The 20,425-nt window shown below is 39.9% G+C and overlaps 1 protein-coding gene across 1 annotated transcript in view; it reads right to left on the bottom strand.

Moving 5' to 3' along the window:
* Positions 1-20,425, bottom strand: part of LOC117411366 (ankyrin repeat domain-containing protein 6) — a gene marked incomplete at its 5' end in the record, with an annotated part of 35,514 nt that overhangs the window by 11,453 nt on the left and 3,636 nt on the right. Inside the window, 6 exons of the mRNA XM_059025970.1 lie at positions 939-1,037; positions 1,473-1,571; positions 2,639-2,737; positions 3,477-3,575; positions 4,639-4,737; positions 6,234-6,332. Of these exons, the coding sequence (XP_058881953.1) occupies positions 939-1,037; positions 1,473-1,571; positions 2,639-2,737; positions 3,477-3,575; positions 4,639-4,737; positions 6,234-6,332 (594 nt within the window). The remainder of the gene's footprint in view (positions 1-938; positions 1,038-1,472; positions 1,572-2,638; positions 2,738-3,476; positions 3,576-4,638; positions 4,738-6,233; positions 6,333-20,425) is intronic.

Here is a 20,425-nt window from a genome sequence, read left to right on the forward strand (position 1 = left end):
CTAATCAGCCTCAAGGGGTTTTTTCCTCTCCATTGAGCGGCAGGTATACACACAGTCACACCTACTAATAATTCCTAACCACCTCTGTTTGTCCTTTTAGTCTTTTGTATATGTTATGCGTCAGCATGTGTTCTTTGTCATTGTCTCATGGTGCAGGTGTTTCGCGGAGAGCCGTGGGTCCATCCTTTGAGGGGCAAGTGAATCTCACTTCCCCGACCTCAGGTTCAGGCATCTGCCTACCTTCCTTCTAATAGGGGGGGTTCTCACCACTGTGAGTCAGAGCGGACCACTGGCCACACTCTATCCTATCGCAGCTCATGCGCTTATCTTACCTCACCTAGTGAGGCTCTGTTCTATCCATTCCTCTCTTCGGGACGTGGCCGCTTTACACTTCCAGTGCTCGAGTCCCATACTAACCTGCATGCTTTCTCTTTACTTCAGGTCCCAGGCAGCGCGGAGTCTTGACCAATCACAGGGTTTAACGAGCGCCCCTTTACAGAAGCCTCAGATGCTGGGTACCCTATTATCCCGAGGGGCGACTCCCTCGTACTTCCATTCATGTCCTGGCCCCCAGGACCGATTTCCTCTCCCAAGGGTCGGCTCTTCGAGTATTAACCCTCGTATATATTTTTTGGTAGCTGGGCTTCGCCCCTGGGATGCGATGGCTACGCCACCCTCAGTCAGCAACCACCTATCTATCCTAATTTCCAGCCCAGGCCATCAGCCTGCTACTAAGTCTGGGCTTCGACCACTCCTCTGTCCCAAGTCCGTTCCTTCAGCGGCACTCTGTCCTACTAACTGCTCTTTCTGCTTCCTCTGCCCTATCCTTACACACCCAGCTCACGCCCCGTGAAATGGCTAATCATTTTGTGCTGTGTTACTTTAGTACTGTAAACACTGCTGTCATTATTAGAAGATGCTAGGTGTTTATAGCTTACATTGTTTAAAGTGGTTGAATCTGTCCCTGCTTCCAGCAGAAGCCTTGCTGTTTTCTTGTGGTTTAGAGATGCAGCAATATGGAGTGGTGTGTCCCCTGCCTGAAACACATTTACAAAGCATTACAATCACAACCAAGTCACTCTCTGCAGTCCCTTGAGGGCAAACACATTTTATCAACAAGAGAAGAGTGAAACCCAGGGGATTCCATGACATTTTCACCCATCGCAGCTCTATATGTATATATGCAGCTGTATGAACTTACCTTGGGAAGTAAAGACAACTTGTAAAACTTAAAAAACTTGACCCATTATCCCAGGTAAAGTAATGCAAACATCCTACTAAGTTGAATTATTGAGTGTGTGCGTACAGAACAGGGTGGAGATCCCCTTTGATTTATTGCATCCTATAAACCATGTGATAACCCACTATTTTTATTCCGACAGAGGTGAAATAAGATGTTACTAGTGCGGGAAAGGCATGATGAAGAGAAACACATACAGTATAAAAACCATGTGATCTTCACATGCACTGACCTGATTCTTGTCACTAACAGAACACAAAGCACTGAGGAGTATTGTAATTATGGTCACATGATTGTAGCGGGCAGCAACATGCAAACATGTCTCACCCACCTGAAACAAATGGACAAAGGAAACATGAATGCAATGTAGGAAAAACAGTGCAATAATCATAACCTTTAAAAACACCACATTTAAACTATTCACGGTGGCTTTTGGAGATCAAACATGTACTTGATGAGAATGTTATTTTTTTCATAGAAAAAAACCCTTTGTTTTCCAGTTCCTATTGAAACTGGACACTTTAGTCATACAATGCTGTGACCATATCTAATGAAGAAACATGTTGTAGATTTCTCAACAAGCATTTTTAACATCTACGGGTATATTAGGTAATCGCTAGCCCCAATAAACTAATTTATTTGTGTATTACATGAGTGGTACATAAAGCAAATGTTTACAGCCATGAGTAGTACATCTGCAGTTTCAATAAATGAGTGACAAATGATTAGATTTGTGGCACAGTACCTATGATACACAGAGAACAAAGAGAAAATGGCATTGTGAGACTGGAGTCTAACACTGCACTGAAGATGCTGCCCTAATCATACCAGAGAGATGCATGTCTTTAATGAGCTTTTAACTGGACATCAACATCTTTTTTTCTTGCTGTATCTTGTGTGCTGTGCCTTTATTTTCTATAACTGCATTCTCTATTAGCAACATTACATTCCTAGCAAAAAACAACTATGGTGGTGCTAGTAATGAGTAACTCAAATCCACCCCACGCCCCTGGTGAATAAACCAAACCAGATACTGGAATAAACCAACAATGGTTTAATGAGAAATACACTGGAAATAAATTATAATCTATTGCACTCAGCAAAGAACAAGATGGAAGGGCACATTTAGACTGACATGCTGGTCTCACAATACCCGGTTTGGTGTGTTTATCATGTTTAGTGCCACCTCAACAGCAAGTAAATACCGGTGCTGTAAAACTGATTCCCCTTGTGTACTTACTGATTCCAAATAACAGAAAACAATTTTATTTAATGTCACTTTTACATAGAACATGGATTCCAAGTTCCATAAAACAGGCCAAGCTGCTAAGACACACACAAACACAAACACACACACACACACACACACACACACACACACACATCCCCTTAACTTACACTGTTCTTGGTGTCTGACCTGGATCCACCCAGAAGCAGCAGCCTGCAGCTCTGGGAATGGCCATTCTGACAGGCGAGGTGCAGAGCTGTGTTCCCAGCCTTACAGGAGACAAAGAGACATGAGAAACTCTGTAGGGCTCCCCCTCACTGTGGATGCCTCTGTTCTTCTGACGCTCAGCAACGCTGCATGGTTTACTTTACTATTGCGGTATACTACGGTAATAGCATAGTTAAAGCACTGGGAAATCATGCTAAAGCGTGACCATTGTAGGAATAAATGCCCTGAATTATAACTATTTTTGATAGAAGTGCATATCTGGACTAATCTCTTGTACCCCTTTCACACAGACGAGTTATGACTGCTCAGCATTTTGGCCTGTGAATTGCCTATACCGTCGCAAAGCTGTCATGTTTTATGCCCTCTCTGAACCAACTTGCATGGTAAAGCACACTGTACATGCAATACATTTACCACAGTAAACCTTTATAAGGCATATGACTATCATCTCAAGTGACTTTTAATCCTGGTTAATTAAAATAATCTTTATACACATAAAAACATAGTAATGTGCAACATCACTGCAACAGCATGTGGGCACTCTCATCTCAAAACATATTCTGTAATTGTCTAAAGCATATCAGTTGATTTGAATTATTGTTTTTGTGATATGACGTATGTTTTGTATGTCAATTCAATGGCCACGATTGAGACGGCAGTGTACTCTCATGCAACAGCAAAACACTACATTGATATGAGAAATAATTTCACCTAATGGTAAAATGCAATTAGAAAAACGGGATATAAAAAATCATGCATGTTTGAGATTGATATCTTTACCTTATTCTTTGCTTGAATATTTGCCCCTGCCTTGACCAGCAGTTTGACAGACTGACTGAATCCATGCCAAGAAACTTCATGCAAAGCAGTGTTACCATCCTATAAAAACACAGGCAAGACTCTCAGTAACCAGATTCAGCTGTGCTGACTCTAGTGACAGAGGGCTGAAGAACACATGGACACGATACTGCACTCTAGTGACAGAGGGCTGAAGAACACATGGACACGATACTGCATTCTAGTGACAGAGGGCTGAAGAACACATGGACACGATACTGCACTCTAGTGACAGAGGGCTGAAGAACACATGGACACGATACTGCACTCTAGTGACAGAGGGCTGAAGAACACATGGACACGATACTGCACTCTAGTGACAGAGGGCTGAAGAACACATGGACACGATACTGCACTCTAGTGACAGAGGGCTGAAGAACACATGGACACGATACTGCACTCTAGTGACAGAGGGCTGAAGAACACATGGACACGGTACTGCACACCTCTAGAGGCAGTATCTCTGCTCCAGAGCCAGGGGAGATGCCAATGAGAAGCTGCTGTGAGCATGCTAGTAACGTACAGCCTCAAATCAAGGTCTGTGGCATCTTTTTTTAAGCAGCTGTAGCTATCCAAACATTACCTATTGTATCCCCAGCATTACCAAAGAATAATAAGCAATATATGGAAAATGGTTTACCGGTTACTAATTACTAATACTAAAGTTGTTCCAAAAATCATTTCCAGTCATAAGAATTGTGTAATAAAATGGATGACGGGATCAATAGGATAAACATTATTATTATTATTATTTATTTCTTAGCAGACACCCTTATCCAGGGCTACTTACAATCATAAGCAAATACATTTCAAGTGTTACAATATAATTGTAACAATATAAACATGCAATGCATTCAGTGACATCAGCTGATTTTTAGGTACACAACAATTTATACAGTATAGTAACAAATACTTACATATACGCATAGACAGAATCTCTACAGAATTATACAATAAACACAAAGGAAATGTATCCACACAGACAATCCATGCTAGTGCATTATATATTGTTCAATATTGTTTTATGAAATGTTGTTGTTTCACCATGTAAGTGTCATAATCCAGTTATGCTCCAGCATCGCACTGTAAGTCCTGGAAAGTTTACCTTGTCCTGTCGATCCAGAGCACACCCCTCCTGGAGCAGAGCCGAGATGACATCAGTGTTCCCCACTACTGCTGCACGATGCAGGGCTGTCTGCTCACTCTGTCACAATGCAAAGAAACAGCCCAGAAATGTACAGTGGCTGTGCCGTTCACTGCTCTCTCAGCAATGCCCAACACTAGCTAGGGTTTCCTGGCTCAGATTGGGATCTGTACAGGCAAGGCTGCAGAACAAAGAAATCCCCAGGAACATACAGTTCAGTAATTATGAGCCCTATTCGTAACGCTTATTAAAATAATGATTTCTGTATAAATTACATGCAGGATATTGATGAAACTGGTGTTGGCTTCTTTGATAACAGTTCAAGAAAGCTCAATTAATGCCAAGCTTTATTTTATTCAAAATAAACATCTTTACATAACTGAAATAAAAATAAAAATAAACTTTGAGGATAAGGTATGGCTGAACAGTGGTTAGAGTGAATTCATTAAGAACAAAAAGCACTGGGCTGATTGCTGTTGTAAACAGATTTTCTATAGAATTTTGCACTCATTTATAAGAGAGGGGACAGGATGTAAAAGAAGAAGAAAATAAGTGAAAACGTGTGCCATGGGGTCACACAGGCCACAGAGCTGGCCTCTTCTGGCTGGTAGTCATAATAATCCCACTCAGATGGGCATTGCTTTAACAGGGCTGGGGCTTCATATATAATTCCAGGACGGAATTAGTGGTTTCAGAGAGCTTGTTTTCTTTCACCCTACTCTGCTGAAATATGGTAAAAAAAAAAAATACCCAGGAATAACAAAGGACCGGAGCATTCTCTTGTGTGGAAGGTATGAATATGCAGAAAGTGGTTGAAGAGGTAGTACTGTATAATCAATAAAAAAAGGTAAAATTGAAGTATCCCAGAACCCCCTGCAGTGTTTACAAGAAACATGCTACTTTGTCTTTGCTGAGCCCTGTATTGTCCATATCCCAGGAATTTTTTTAACCGGATAGTTTTTATATTTTTTATAGGTCACAAGGGGATTACTTTTTTTTAACTTCTACTCAAGAATATTCGCCAGGAGAGAGATTTTTCGTAGTGTATCCGGTTCATGGAAAGGTCCGGTTCATGGCGTATTGTGGAACAGAAGACCAGCACTGTTGCAGGAGGGAGTGTGATCTGGATACGTGGTGATCCTTGAAGGCTTTTATTTTCCTCCTGGTGAAGGCTCCCAAGTAAATGTTGAGAAATGTGTTGCCTGGTTGATTTATGACCCATGATGTGATTAAAAATGGTCGGCAATATGTTGAAAAATATAACGCTGAGATTCAGACAACACGAGACACAGTAAAGGTAAGGTAATGTGTTTTTTGTAAACTTTGCAGGCTGTTCTGTAACACTTTAACGGAAATACTTTGTCACCACTTTAACAAACTTGACGTTGATAATATCCCTTGCATATTGTTTAACTACCGTAGAATGAGCTCCTTGCATGCTGTACAACAGGGAGATTTCCTTTTTATGATAAGGGGGATGTTAATAAGACTGTAGATGAAGACTGGCAGCTAGTAAGAGAGAACGCAGCAGCAGGCTGTAATCACAAGGCACTCACATCATCCTGAATGTCCAGATCACAGCCTGCCTTCAGCAGAATGCGCACCACTTCAGTGTGGCCCTTGTAGGCAGCCAGGTGCAGCGGGGTACGTCCGTACTGTTGAGAGGAAATGATATAGATGCCTGCTTTTAATACAGCAACACTTATACAACGTCTTTCAAGAACACTCAAAGCACTGAACACATTTCAGCAGAGCAAATATTAAAAACGTCTTAGTTTAAAATGAAAAAGAAACATTTTTGTATGAGTCAGCTATTTAAAATCAATGCACAGTCTTAAGACAGTGTACTAGGAAATGCCTTTTCAAAGAGCTATGTTTTTAAAGGAGATTTAAAAACAGGAACAGACTCTGCTTGTCTGACCAAAGGTGGAAAGTAATTCCAAAGGCTCAGGCCGAGGCACAATAAGAGAACATCCTTTCAACGCTGGTACGCATTTTACACTATTGATTTGATGTAGATTTTTCTTCTGTTCACTCACTTTGCATTTTGTTAATTGATAAATATAAACTATTAACATGTCTATTTTTGAAAGCATTCTTACTTTACAGCATTTTTCACACCTGCCTAAAACTTTTGCACAGTACTGTATATATATATATATATATATATATATATATATATATATATATATATATATATATATATATATATTATGTCTCAATCCTAAAATTCTAGGTGATGCAAAACTTTTGGCCAGAGCTGTAGGTGTTGAATGACTTTTTGTTCATCAGTCTAGTATTGTTATTAAGGGTAGATTCAAGGATTGAATTGGATCAGTATACTGAAAATAGTGCTTGAACACTGGAATTCTGAGCTGCATGAAATATCAAGGAGACAGACAAGGCTGTGTTCTTCCAACAATACACTGCATTCACTCAGCTATTCATTCTAACTTGTAGTCACTATATTTTAAGTAATAATTCAAGCTGTTTCAATGAATTCAATTAAGTTTGTTTAATAAAGTTCTTTATCAGTCTAGAAATGCCTGCAGTTCCTAAATTGATTAAATCCACCTAAAAAATACAAATAAAACATCCCCCTTAAAATTGCATTCTCAATCATGAGATGATCAGTAGTAACTTATCGACAATTATTTTTATAAGAAGTGCTTTTAAATGTGTTTTGTGTTTTAAAGACGAAACATGCAAGACATTAGATAGATGAAGATGAAAACGCATGGTCTGTGCTTTCATAGCCTTGCACTTTATCGTGTAGTTCTGCACACTCACCACCAGTTTAAAATGGGTCCTTTCCACAAAAGTTTCAGGACTGTTCTAAGGAATGATTGTTAATGACTCTTAACAATCAGTCAATTCAATAATTTTCAACTGTTTTAAAGAGGGTTAGAAGTTTATTTTACATCTTCAAAGCACTCTCATCCAAAGAGAATGTTTAACCTTCAAAAGAAAACCTCGTGGAAGACAATAATTACAAAAAATAAGGTTAAAAACTCATTGGAAAACATTCCTTAAAACAGTCAAAACTGGGCCCAACGATTCCAGTGGGTAAAACCTGTTCTCCTGTATAACCATCCTTCTTTGCTATAGTTCAATGGGCTGCAGGGGTTTACAGCACAGCTGTGGACAGAACTCAATAAACAGACAATAAAACAGTACTGCTATGCAACAGCAGTCTGAAGAAATCCAACATGTAAGAGTGCTCTTCAAACCCTCGTCACAATACAAGGAGCTTCTAGGTGATAGACAGCAGACAGCAACAGCCAATCATATTAGAGCTGTAAAGAACTCAAGCAGATAGAATATAAGCCTCATAGCAGCCCAGGCTGTACTGTAACACTAATGTTGCCCCCTGCTGGATTCCATTTGCAAGTAAGTCCGTAGAGTCTTCCAGCCATCCAGTCGAGTAGGCTGAAGTGTCAATGATACAACAATGTAACAGTTTGCGTTTATCCGAGTGGTGACACCTCTAGCCACAGACACTGTGACTCACAGACCGCAGTTCGCTTTTTCTGGTTCTTCTGGCTCAACAGGCACAGGTAACATAATCGCAAGATCCCAACAGATACCTCAACGTGTCATCTCCTGCAATGTTACATCCGGCATAAACAATTTCAATGATTTATCTCGTACTATCAGTGTACTGCATGACTGTTTCAAGCACAGTACTTATGCAACAGAATTCCAACTGGAAATTGAAGTTTGTGTGAACCAACACAAAGCATCCTGGGTGCATAATTTAAAGGGAAAGCCATATAAAATGGATATGTGGAAAAGATCATTGATACGTCCACAATGTGGCAGGGACACTGTCTCTAATGGAACTTTATTAATACACATGCTCAAGCTTGCTTGAAAGAACCACAGAATACAGCTGTGTACCACCTAGGAATCCAATATCTCGTAACATTTAGTGTTAAGCTGTTATTTAGGCATTTGAAATACCCACAGCGTGTCATCGTCCACTGCTGGGATAATGACGTCAGGATGGCTACCAGACCACATATGAAATGTTGAGCAACCCACGTTTCTCATGGAATACTGAGGAAAATGTTTCTATCCATTTGCAACAAAAACTAGTGCTGCATAAAATCCCAGGAAAAAATAATAAATTGTGTTTCATGCAGCCATTTTCTAATAGCAAAAGAACCCTCATAAGAGGGCTTTACAGTCTGGTAAGGCCCTTCTTGTCCCCAATTTGGCAGCCACCTTGTGAAAGGACATTTTGCCTGAGGAAGTTCTTGAACCTTGAATTCGACGACAGATGGCGTCAGAGGAGGTAACAAGTGGGTTCAATAGCTGGATCTTCAAAGACTATTTCGAATTGCAGCCTGACCAAAGAAATATCTCTGTAAAATGTAAACTGTGCCGGAGACGTAACTAGCTACTTTACTGTAACTAATGCGTTACTTTTAAAAAGGAACTTCCCCAACACTGTTAGTAGTTTACTGTCAGTGGTTGAATCTCTGGGGCCCCATTGAAAACGGAGTGCTTTTCTACTTCAATTATAACACTTTGTGAATTGTGAAACTGAAATGTAGGTGAGAACAATTACCTGACATACAAGGTGAGCTTCCCAGGTAACTCATGATGATACACAAGTTTTATAACCATCATAATGGTTGATATATTATTTTCCATAAATGCCAGCTAGTTGCAGATGTTTCAAGTGAAAGACAGACCAGCTGTGGCCTGTCTGCCTTTACCTGTATTCCAGTCAGTGTTGTGTAACTCATTTTTTCTACCTCATAATATTACAACCACTGTGATTGGGGTGTTTCTGTACATTCAATATGTTATCTGAATGTTCCAGTGGACAGCTATCTTAAGACAGTTCCTGCCAATAAGTCATTGGATCCATGCCTTTCCTGGAAATTCAAAATTAGAGCCTTCATATAAAATAGATCATCCGACTGACAGATCGCCTCTGTGTACTCCCAGGTTAAGATACGCCAAATAACTTGTGCTAAGAAAACATCATGGGGTTCTCTAGATATGAAAAATACGGAGTCTGGCATACAGAGGCAGTAGAACAGACCGAACGACGGCCTCCATACACCCCAAGTAACTTCATCCTCAACAACTTGAGCAAAATAAGTTTAATCTTTTCTTCAAAATTGGACAAGCGCTTTTCCAGATATATGCAAAACTGCAAAGTGTGGTGTGGTTGTGTGTGTGTGTGTGTCTGTGTGTCTGTGTGTGTGTCTGTGTGTCTGTGTCTGTGTGTGTGTCTGTGTGTCTGTGTCTGTGTGTCTGTGTGTGTCTGTGTGTGTGTGTCTGTGTGTGTGTGTCTGTGTGTGTGTGTGTCTGTGTGTGTGTGTGTGTGTCTGTGTGTGTGTGTGTCTGTGTGTGTGTCTGTGTGTGTGTGTGTGTGTGTGTGTGTGTTTGTGTGTGTGTGTCTGTGTGTGTGTGTGTGTGTCTGTGTGCGTGTCTGTGTCTGTGTGTGTGTGTGTGTGTGTGTTTGTGTGTGTGTATCTGTGTGTGTGTGTGTGTGTGTGTGTGTGTACTTACATACTCCTGCCTCCACTATATCAACATTAGAAGACGAGATCCCTGCAATAACAAAGTAACTAGGCCTGGTATTCTAAAGAAAAACAGCAAATACAAATTGTTTTACTAAAGTACTTCAAAAAGTTAGTTGTAATAAAAGGCTGGTGCCTAGAAAATTGACCCGGTTACCACCTGAAAATAATGGAATTATAAATCCAAAACAAAAAGGTTAAAACACCTAAGTGATTACACTGCAGATTACTGCTCCAGGGAAGTATTTGATAAATGGTATGCCACCACCAGAAATACATTAGTACAGCATTAAAGACCTACCACACTGATCACAGGAATGTGCTTTTAATCCCTCTGAAAAGCCACCGCTGCTGTAGTATCATGGCACTCCACTGAGAGGGGCTCCTAAAATAATATCCTAATAGAAATGTGGTCAAAGGCAAACTTGTTTTTGCTGTGTTGAGTGCTCTTTGCTATGGAGACTCACTCCACCTATAACCTCTTGCGACCCCGCAGTACAGTGTATTGCACAAAACAGAAAGATTTTAGATCACTCTGGATTAGCAAGAGAATAATCTTACTGAAATAGCGGTTTCTAACTGGATAAGACACTGCATTATTTTGTATTGGATGATTTCATTGTTGCAGTTCTACATTGTTTCTAAACATAAAAGACAGCCCTATTACCTTTGTAAAAAAAAAACCAATGCCTTACTGAACAATATCCCTGTAAAATATCTGAACCTCAATCCTGCTGCTATTTCCTGCATTACACAACAATACAACATAGCCTAAACTCAAAAACAAAAGTGAGATCTGATTATCAAATCATTCATGTCTAGATATACTGCACATTCCTAATTCTATCTGATGTTTAAACAAAGTAGACATGATGAGTATTATGTAGAAAAGGACCTTGAAATGACCACGCCCGCTGCATTGTGATGTTTTCCTGTCTAGGATCTTCATCTTAAGGGATCGTATACTGTAGCTGTAACATGTTCCTAGTGTTTCCAATACTACACTTTTGTTATGCATGTACAGAAGAAGTCATTCTCATTCATGGCAATGTGCATCTTCAGTGTCCATCCAAAACACTCAAAAGAAACTAGTAACATTCCTTAAACATTTCAACGAGGTGTTTTAGTTTGTCGTGTACACTGCACATACAGTACAGTCTGCTCAGGACTCTTGTTTCACTGTAAGCCTAAAAAAGAAAGACTGGAGCAGAAGTAAAAACAATACACAATAAAGCAATAAGTGTTGGCCCTGTTGGGATGCTAGTACACCGTCCATTTCTAGAACAGTGTTTTAACTTGAACCATTAATACATGACATAATGCACACTACTAGACGACTTAGTGCACTTAAAAAGATGACGCCACGGTTATCAGAGCGAATAGGAAACACTGTTCTGGTTTAGGTGCACTGCCTTATAAAAGTTCACTTTTAAATCATTCCATGTATGGTAGAGAATCTGCTCCTTCATGCAATGTAGTTAGAATTCATGGTCTTCCAATTCCATATGTTCAGAATGATATCTGAAAGCTCTAGAGCTCATGGTCTTCCATTCCATATGTTCAGAATGATATCTGACCTCTTTGGAGTTCATGGTCTTCCATTCCATATGTTCAGAATGATATCTGAAAGCTCTGGAGTTCATGGTCTTCCATTCCATATGTTCAGAATGATATCTGGAAGCTCTGGAGTTCATGGTCTTCCATTCCATATGTTCAGAATTATTTCTGTCAGCTCTGGCAAAAGAGGAGTCCCATGACTTGAAACAGAGGCCTAGATGACTGAACTAAATTGGTTTAGGGTATTTCATTTTCATCCCACTTGAAACAGAGGCCTAGATGACTGAATTAATTCATCCCTCTTGAAACAGAGGCCTAGATGACTGAATTAATTCATCCCTCTTGAAACAGAGGCCTAGATGACTGAATTAATTCATCCCTCTTGAAACAGAGGCCTAGATGACTGAATTAATTCATCCCTTTTGAAACAGAGGCCTAGATGACTGAATTAATTCATCCCTCTTGAAACAGAGGCCTAGATGACTGAATTAAATTGGTTTAGGGTATTTCAATTTCACCCCTCTTGAAACAGAGGCCTAGATGACTGAATTAAATTGGTTTAGGGTATTTCAATTTCATCCCACTTGAAACAGAAGCATCCCCAGCAATTCTGGAACAGTCATCAATTTCTACTTCTGGTTTTGTGGCTCACGCCAGATTCTGCTCTTTTTTATTTGAAGTAATTTCAGCAGGAATATGAGGCTTTACTTGAAGGTAAAACACATTTGAATACATCATATATTTCAGAATGTGATCACAGGTGTCAGTATGAAATATATCTGGTCCAACAAGTCTTCATGGAACCCAATTATATAATTTTTTTTTGAAAAACTACTGTAGGTGGCAAAATAGTTTTTATAAGCCCAATACAAGTCAAAAGTGACATTATTTTATTGTCTTTTTTGGTGGTCTAAATCAGTTTTTAAAAAACAGCTTTTAAAAATAAAGGACTTCAATTTCCATGTTTTCATTTGTTTTCTAGCAGGTCCACTTGATAGATTAATGAAGGATATCTGATCTGTTACTGCTCTGACTCAATGTTCTGAGTGCAATTCACCTTTCCTCTGAAACTTCACTGCACTGTAACCCTAAACATCAACAAGAGGAAGCGTGCTGCCTTGTGCTGACACTAATTAAAACAAGTTATTCTTAATTGCTTTTTTTGTATTTCTTGACACTTTTGTATAAAATCCTCTGCGTTCTTACCACTGCTTCATTTAATAAACCTCTGGCATATGCACATTTTGGCACAGGATCAGACATACTTGGTATAAACATTGCATTGCAGCCAGCCTGAAAGCATTATCTAAATGCTATGCTATGTTACTACTCCTGCTGCAAGGTATAAGAAATGGGTTAGCATACACCAGACTAGGACATGTGCTTGCTAAACTCATTTTCTCATCTCTTATATAGGAATACATCCTGTGTTTGCTGCTCAATAGTAACATTTTAGAAACTTTTGTCAAAACGTTTGTCCACAATTACTATGCTGCATTTTCTATTATGTTTAAGACTCTAATCCTCATCAACACCCACACATAAGATACTTTATGTGTTTAATTCCCATACACTATGATGCAGCTAACACCAATCCCTGAACTTTCTGTTTCAGCATCTGAAAAATAAAAACATTCTCAATCACTAAAGCATTTCATGCTGGGAGCTGAACTGCATGCTGTAAATCTTAATGAAGAGCTTGTAAGGCACAGCGTCTCCTAAGAAACAGAAAAAAGGTATTGGGGAGTGAGATTGGTCATGTGGATCACACTTGAAATAAATTAAAGGTCTGAAAACATTTTAAATACACTTCGTTATTAAGGTAAGATGCATCGCTAAAATAAATGATATATAAATCAGGGGGTGAAATAAAAAATAAAAAAACAGATCTTATATGTGGACCATCATAATTATTTTGGTCCGCACTGAACCACTAGTGGAAAAAAAAAGAAAAAAAAAAACACATGTAGACATTAAATGCATGCATGCGTATTTACAGTATTCTGAAAAGCCATATATGGATTTTAAAGGATGACATTTTTTTCTTCACATGCTCAAGAAACATCTCAAGAAACTCAGTAAACATAAATAATAATAAAAAAATCAGTATGTGTAAAAATAAATAAACCTTTAGTGTTTACATTCTGCAAGCACCATTTCAGACTCATATTATTATTATTATTATTATTATTATTGAAATTAGTATACAAACAATGTCACATCGCAACATTATTCATCATTCAGGTTTTCTATTAAACGCTGATTTGTACTTGAAAAGTCTCCCCTGAAAAGTGCATCCTCAGAAGTACAGAAAGTCGTCTTATTGAGAGACTTGTTTAACCCTGCCATGTAGGTCGACTTTGATGTAATTATTAACCTTGTCACTTAGAAATGCATTCCTGGATCAGAAATGATGTACACGCTGGTACCTTTCTATTGCATTCAGTCACAGGTTTGTACAAAGCTGGGTGCAGTATAGACTACAGACTGAACACATTCTGTTGTTGACAACAATAATGGTCGTCAGGGAATAAAGGGTTAAGCCCAAGACTTTGAATGCTGCTCAGACTGCTCAGATAACAAGCCCTTGCTCTGCTGAGTGATGCAGGAAATGCAGGTGGACTCAGAATGGCTCAGTTGCTTGTAGTATAGACTGGCATAATCAGATAAATATTACATAAGCCTGATAAGTCTGACAGGCAGAAGCTTATAAGGGAGACAGCATGTATGGAAATCTGTCAAAACAGAATTCTCAGTTTCCTGGCAGACAGCTACTGATTTTCACAGCTAACCAGAACCCAATGCTTCCTCCTAGAAACAGCAGAGGACTCTCTGTTTGTCTGATGCTCCATGCCAGGCAATACTGAAGCATGCTTTCCCAACACTGCCCTGCTGTCATTCCCCAAGCATGGCACCTTTTTTATACCCAATTTGAAATGCCCAATTCGAATGTCCCATCACTAAGCACCCCAGTTACCAATCAATGGACGACCTACAGTCATGCTGTCAAGGCAATCCTCTTTCCACCCCCAGAATCCAGGGAAGTTTGGCTCACCCTGCACTCCAGCTTGTCGAGCATGGTGTGGGGCTTTCTTTTTTTTTTTTTTTTTATTTAGTAGTTGCCAGTTATTATTTTTTCCCAATTTAGAATATCCAATTATTATTTTTAAGCTCGGCTCACCACTACCACACCTGCCCTCAGGAGCGGCAAAGACGAACATACGCTGTCCTCCGAAGCATGTGCCATCAGCCGACCGCTTCTTTTCACACTGCAGACTCGCCATGCAGCCACCTCGGAGCTACAGCTTCGGAGGACAATGCAGGCAAGCCCGCAGGCGCCCAGCCAGACTATAGGGGTTGCTGGTGCGCGGTGAGCCGAGGACACCCTGGCCGACCTAAACCCTCCCTCCTGAGTATCTGAGTTTTAACGGCAAGTTTTGTCTTATCTGTTTGCTTACAACTGAATCCCAGCAAACACATAAGAATACACATCATGAACTTGCAAAACGAGCCAGTATCTAAACTGGTTTTGACCTTGTCAGGTTACAAGATTGTTCTTGGCACTAGAAGTATAAGCAAATTAGGGGAAATATTTTACAAGCCCCATCATGTACTGAATGAACTATAACATTGCAAACAAACAGCCCGGTAACGTGGCTCCTGCCTCATGCCATATCTCACAGACTTTAGCAATGAAATATACGCATGTATTGTTATCACCGTCACTTGGACCTGGAGTGGCCAAACAGCTGTCAGTGTGCCAGTCTTTACCTGCTGCTGCAGTGGATCCGATTGCACTTTGAGCAATGTGCAGCAGGTCTGGATCTGCTAATTGCTGCACATAAAAAGACTGCTTTACCAAGACTGATGATAACTGCTCTTACAAACTGATAAACAGAAAATACAGAACACATAAAAAAGCTGTTACTTAACTAAATCTTAGTAAGCCGGTACGATAATGAGCAAAATAAAAGATAAAAGTTGTTGAAGTAAGATGAATCATGAATTGTATTTATTATTTACTCTATTGAAATGTTTAAATCAGGATATTCCTAGTTCGACTGACCTAATAAACATTTATTTTAACCTACATTTGGCTTGGGGGTTGGGGTTTATTCCTGTGTTTCAACACACTCACAAACCTTAGAGAAAGTAAGAAAATACAAAAACAAAATCATCTTTGAAGGCTTTGCAGATATACTGTACTGCATTGTTACAGGCATGCCAGTGGGTAAGGCTATTACACAGTATGTTTATTGTTTTTACTGCCCGTTTTAACAATGTTCTGAGACCACACAGAGACCACCTCTTCAATAGCTTATTATTTTCATGCACTGCAGCAGAAACACAGAAACCAGCGCTTGAAGGATATCCACTGAAATGAATGCAACTGCAGAAGATGTTGTGATGTAAGCACACTAGTTTTGTTATACCAATAACTTATGGTGCCAAAGCCACCACATGCCAGCTTCCACTGATCATTTCTTGTCAGACAATCAAAATAAGCAATTACACTGCCCAAACAAGCCACAGTGTGCTAGATGCTAAACAGCCCAAAACCAAAGGTTTATAACCAGATAGCCCAAGAGCAAACCAGGCTCTGCAGACCACAGCTGGCAAATAGCTGCTGCAGCAGGGCCAACAAAATACAATCACAATATACACCTTGTAAATCATAGACAGGATGATTCCACAGGAAACCAATGGGATTTTAAAATCCACTGTAAACTACAATAATCAATTCTGGACAGCTCAAATAAGGGAACAGTTTTTTTTTTTAGATGACAAATCAAATATCCTGGTGAATGAAGGCATATTAGCATCTGCGAAGAACTCCCATCCAGCTGTGAATGCAGTAACCAGAAACCAATTCCCCGTTCTGCTGTCCTGTCAATGGACCTCGGGGGCAGACACAGTGACCCCCGTGCGATCATCTCTGTTCATTGGTTGTTGGAAGCATCTGCACATTATGTACCATTTGTCCTGGCAGAATGAGATATCCCTGAGCATTCTGAGGGAGGGAGCTGGATATGACTAAACATGATTTGATATGGATTTTGTTTGTTTCCATTGGCAGAAGATCAATATGAATCCGATGTGACCTGGGGCTCCTGAAAGCAGGAGTTGAAATCCAGAGAATCCGCTCTGACCCAGACAAAGTCGGTCGGATGGAGCAACTAATGATCACCCAATGCAAAGGGAGAATGGAGGCTGGAGGCTGGTGAATTCATGTATAACAGGCAATTATACAAAACATTATACAAAGACCTTTACGTAACGTCTGGAGTGCAGATGGAACCGGTGGCAGAGCCAGTTGGAATGAGATTAGAGTTTTACAAACCGGTTTCATGGTTCAGATGGAAACATGGCATAAGATTTTCATTTTCATTTAATCTTTATTTTACTAGGTAAGAAGATTGAGAACAAATTCTCATTTACAACGACAATCTGTAAATAGCACATTAACAAGTACAAACATGTGCATCACACAATAGTGAATTCAGATTCCGATTTAAAACATCCTCCGAAACAAAACTCTGTAGTTTTAATTTGATTTGAAATTCATTCCAGTCATGAGCAGCCGCAAACTGAAATGAATTATACCCAAAAACAGTGAACGCTCTGGGAAGAACCAATCTAATAAATTAATCTGATCTTAAATTGTAAACTGAAGCAGAGAACTGTAATAGGTTGCACAGATATAGTGGGGTTTTCCCAGTCAGGGTTCTGTAAACTAACCTAAGCCAATGATCCAATCCTCTAGTGTGCAATGAAGGCAATTCAACCATAATATAAAGATCACAGTGATGAGTAAGGTAAGAAGCAGCAGTTATAAATCTTACAGTAGAATGGTATAAAGCACCAAGCTTCCACAAACACATGGATAACTTCTCTGTACCAGAATCTCTTTCCACGGCAGTTCATTTTTTTTAAATGAATCCTAGCAGTATGCCTGGGATCCAGAAGGCATCATGCAGCACCATGAATAGAGGGGCTGGTGAGTATAAACTCATGATAAACCTCTCAATAAGGACCATACTGCAGCACTGCCACTCAGCCACAGTGAAAACAGGCCTAAAGGAACAAATGAATTCAGAAAGATTCACAGAGTATCACTGTAATAAACAGAAAGATTAATAATAATATTGACAAAACTGTTTTAAAACATTGGCTGGGTTTACATGCACTTGAAAATCGACTCTACAGTCATGCAGTCACACACACACACACACGCGTGCACACGCGCACACACTCTACATTTATGGACTACTTAAACACAAGAACCGCAGCGGTTATACTCGTACCTGTCGACCGCAGTCATTATGACGGTTACATTTTAAACAACATCAATATTAAAATGAAAAACAAACTATCGGATACAACTCAAAAGTTTTATTCAAGCACATCATATCAAACATCTGCACAGCCGAAACGCTGTATTTAAATGAACAATTAAACGTAAAAGGGTTTATTTTCTAACTTACCACACACATAAATATAAATTACAAGTAGTAAAACTTGTACTTAGTAGAAATTATATTTTATATAATCGTGTGTGTGCGTGTTTGTTGGAAAGGTAACCAGACAAACAAGTAGCTAATGCGTGGCGTAATTCAGAATGTGCGCGACAACACGTGAATTCATTTCTCTTGTTAAATGTTTTTATCTTCATGGCAACGCATGAAGCTCTCCTCATGATATTCAGAGTCGTTCTTTTCCTAAATCAGAACTGCACAGCAAAGCATTTCCTGAAAAGTATGGCAAACAGGTCGTGAGGAACACTGTCATGACTTGTGCATGTAAACGCTGCCATTGTTGGTTTCTTTAACAATCAAGGACAGATTTTAATAAGTCATGAAAGCTTTGTGAATAAGGCTCATTATGTTAAAAGACATTTTAGTCTTTATGATGTCATCTAAAAAGGGGGTATTAATAGTAGGATTTCATGGCACACTAACAATGACTGGTTACACTTGTCCTATTCTCACAGAATCATTCAGTTAGTGAACAACATGTTGAAACAGAACAATGAAGAGCCAGTTCTATTGTTCTACCGGTCCGAGGCCTGCTCTTTAAGAGCACGCTGGGGGACAATTGGGTTTTCCAAATGGGGGAAGAGCTCAAGTGCATAACTGTCAGGACACTGACCGAGACAGAGGTCACTTATGAAAGATTTTATTAGTCACTCTGCATTTGTAGAAAATTAACCATATTTGCTTTACCAATTGGATGAGGTGATTATACATTTAGTGCCAAGATATTTATTAAGGAAGGTGGAGTAAAATAGACAACAGATTGCTCACCCCCCACCCACCAACAGTGTGATTATTGGGAGAGAAAAGAGAGGCTTGATTTTTTAATTTTTTTTATAAATGTAGTTGCTAATTGATGTTACCCCATTTGAAACGTCCAATTGTAGGCTCAGCTGACTGCTACCACCCCTGAGCTGACTTGGCGAAGACGAACACACACTGTCCTCCGAAGTGTGTGCCGTCAGCTGACTGATTCTTTCAAACCAGAGCTACAGCGTCAGAGGACAACGCAGCTCTGGGCAACTTACAAGCAAGCCCGCAGGCGCCCAGCCAGTCTACAGGGGTCGCTGGTGCGCGGTGAGCCGAGGACACCCTGGCCCCCCCCCCAGGGAAATGCTCGGCCAATTATGCGCCGCCCCCTGGGAGCTTCTGTCCAAGACCCCTTTCCTCTCTGTGTGGGAGCACGGTGGCTGGTACTGTGCATGCATTAATCACATTTCCAATCGTCAAAGTCGTGATCCATGGACAGCCAAAGCAGAGGACAAAGCTAACCTTATGAAAGTGTACTGCAAAGTATAGTAGGTGACATTTATAAATATAAATATATAGAAATATAGTAAAGAACACTAAAAGTAATAGAAAATGGAAAGTATAGAAAAACCCAACTAAAGTTTTACACAGAATATTGGCAAACCATGACTCTCAAATAGCTAGACGCCATTGAACCTGACTGTTTGGGTCCACTTACCCTATCCTGGCAATGATGAATGCAAAAATGCACTACATTAAACATTGCTAGAAAGAATAAATACACATGCTCATGTAAATTGCACTGCTTTGGCAACACTGATAAAAAGCTTGACAATCTTTGGGAATGCTCCTTTTCTGGTTTGATGGCCCTGAAGCAATCAGCAACAAAGACCTCACCAGGATAAACCTGTACCACAATCAAGGGAACTGTTCCTTCATCGCATCACTGAGTCCTTCCACGCACTGCTCTCCATACAGCTGCCCAATGCACTTCTTAATCCTTTCATATGGTTCTTTTACACTAGGCTGAAATGTCGGCTGCTTGTGCTGCAAGCCCCAGTCAATTAGGTGGTCCTTTTGTATAAAAGAAGGCATAAATATTTATGTGGAACACCCTTGAATTCATTCTCTTTCCTGGCAAGTAACTGAGCTAGGCTTCAAATGGAACACCAAGACCCCAGCATGACATGCAATCACAATTTGGCAGATACGGAAAGTTGAAATACATTATTTTGGTTCAATGCCTCTGCGTTTTCTCTAACAGACTGCTTTTTGTTTAATTTTTTTTTATGGGCTCCCGAGTGGTGCATCCAGTAAAGGCGCTTCGCCGCGGAGTGCAGGATGTACCCTATAGCCTGGAGATCGCAG

This window comes from Acipenser ruthenus, chromosome 6 (genome assembly GCF_902713425.1).
Source record: "Acipenser ruthenus chromosome 6, fAciRut3.2 maternal haplotype, whole genome shotgun sequence".
Lineage (NCBI taxonomy): Eukaryota > Metazoa > Chordata > Actinopteri > Acipenseriformes > Acipenseridae > Acipenser > Acipenser ruthenus.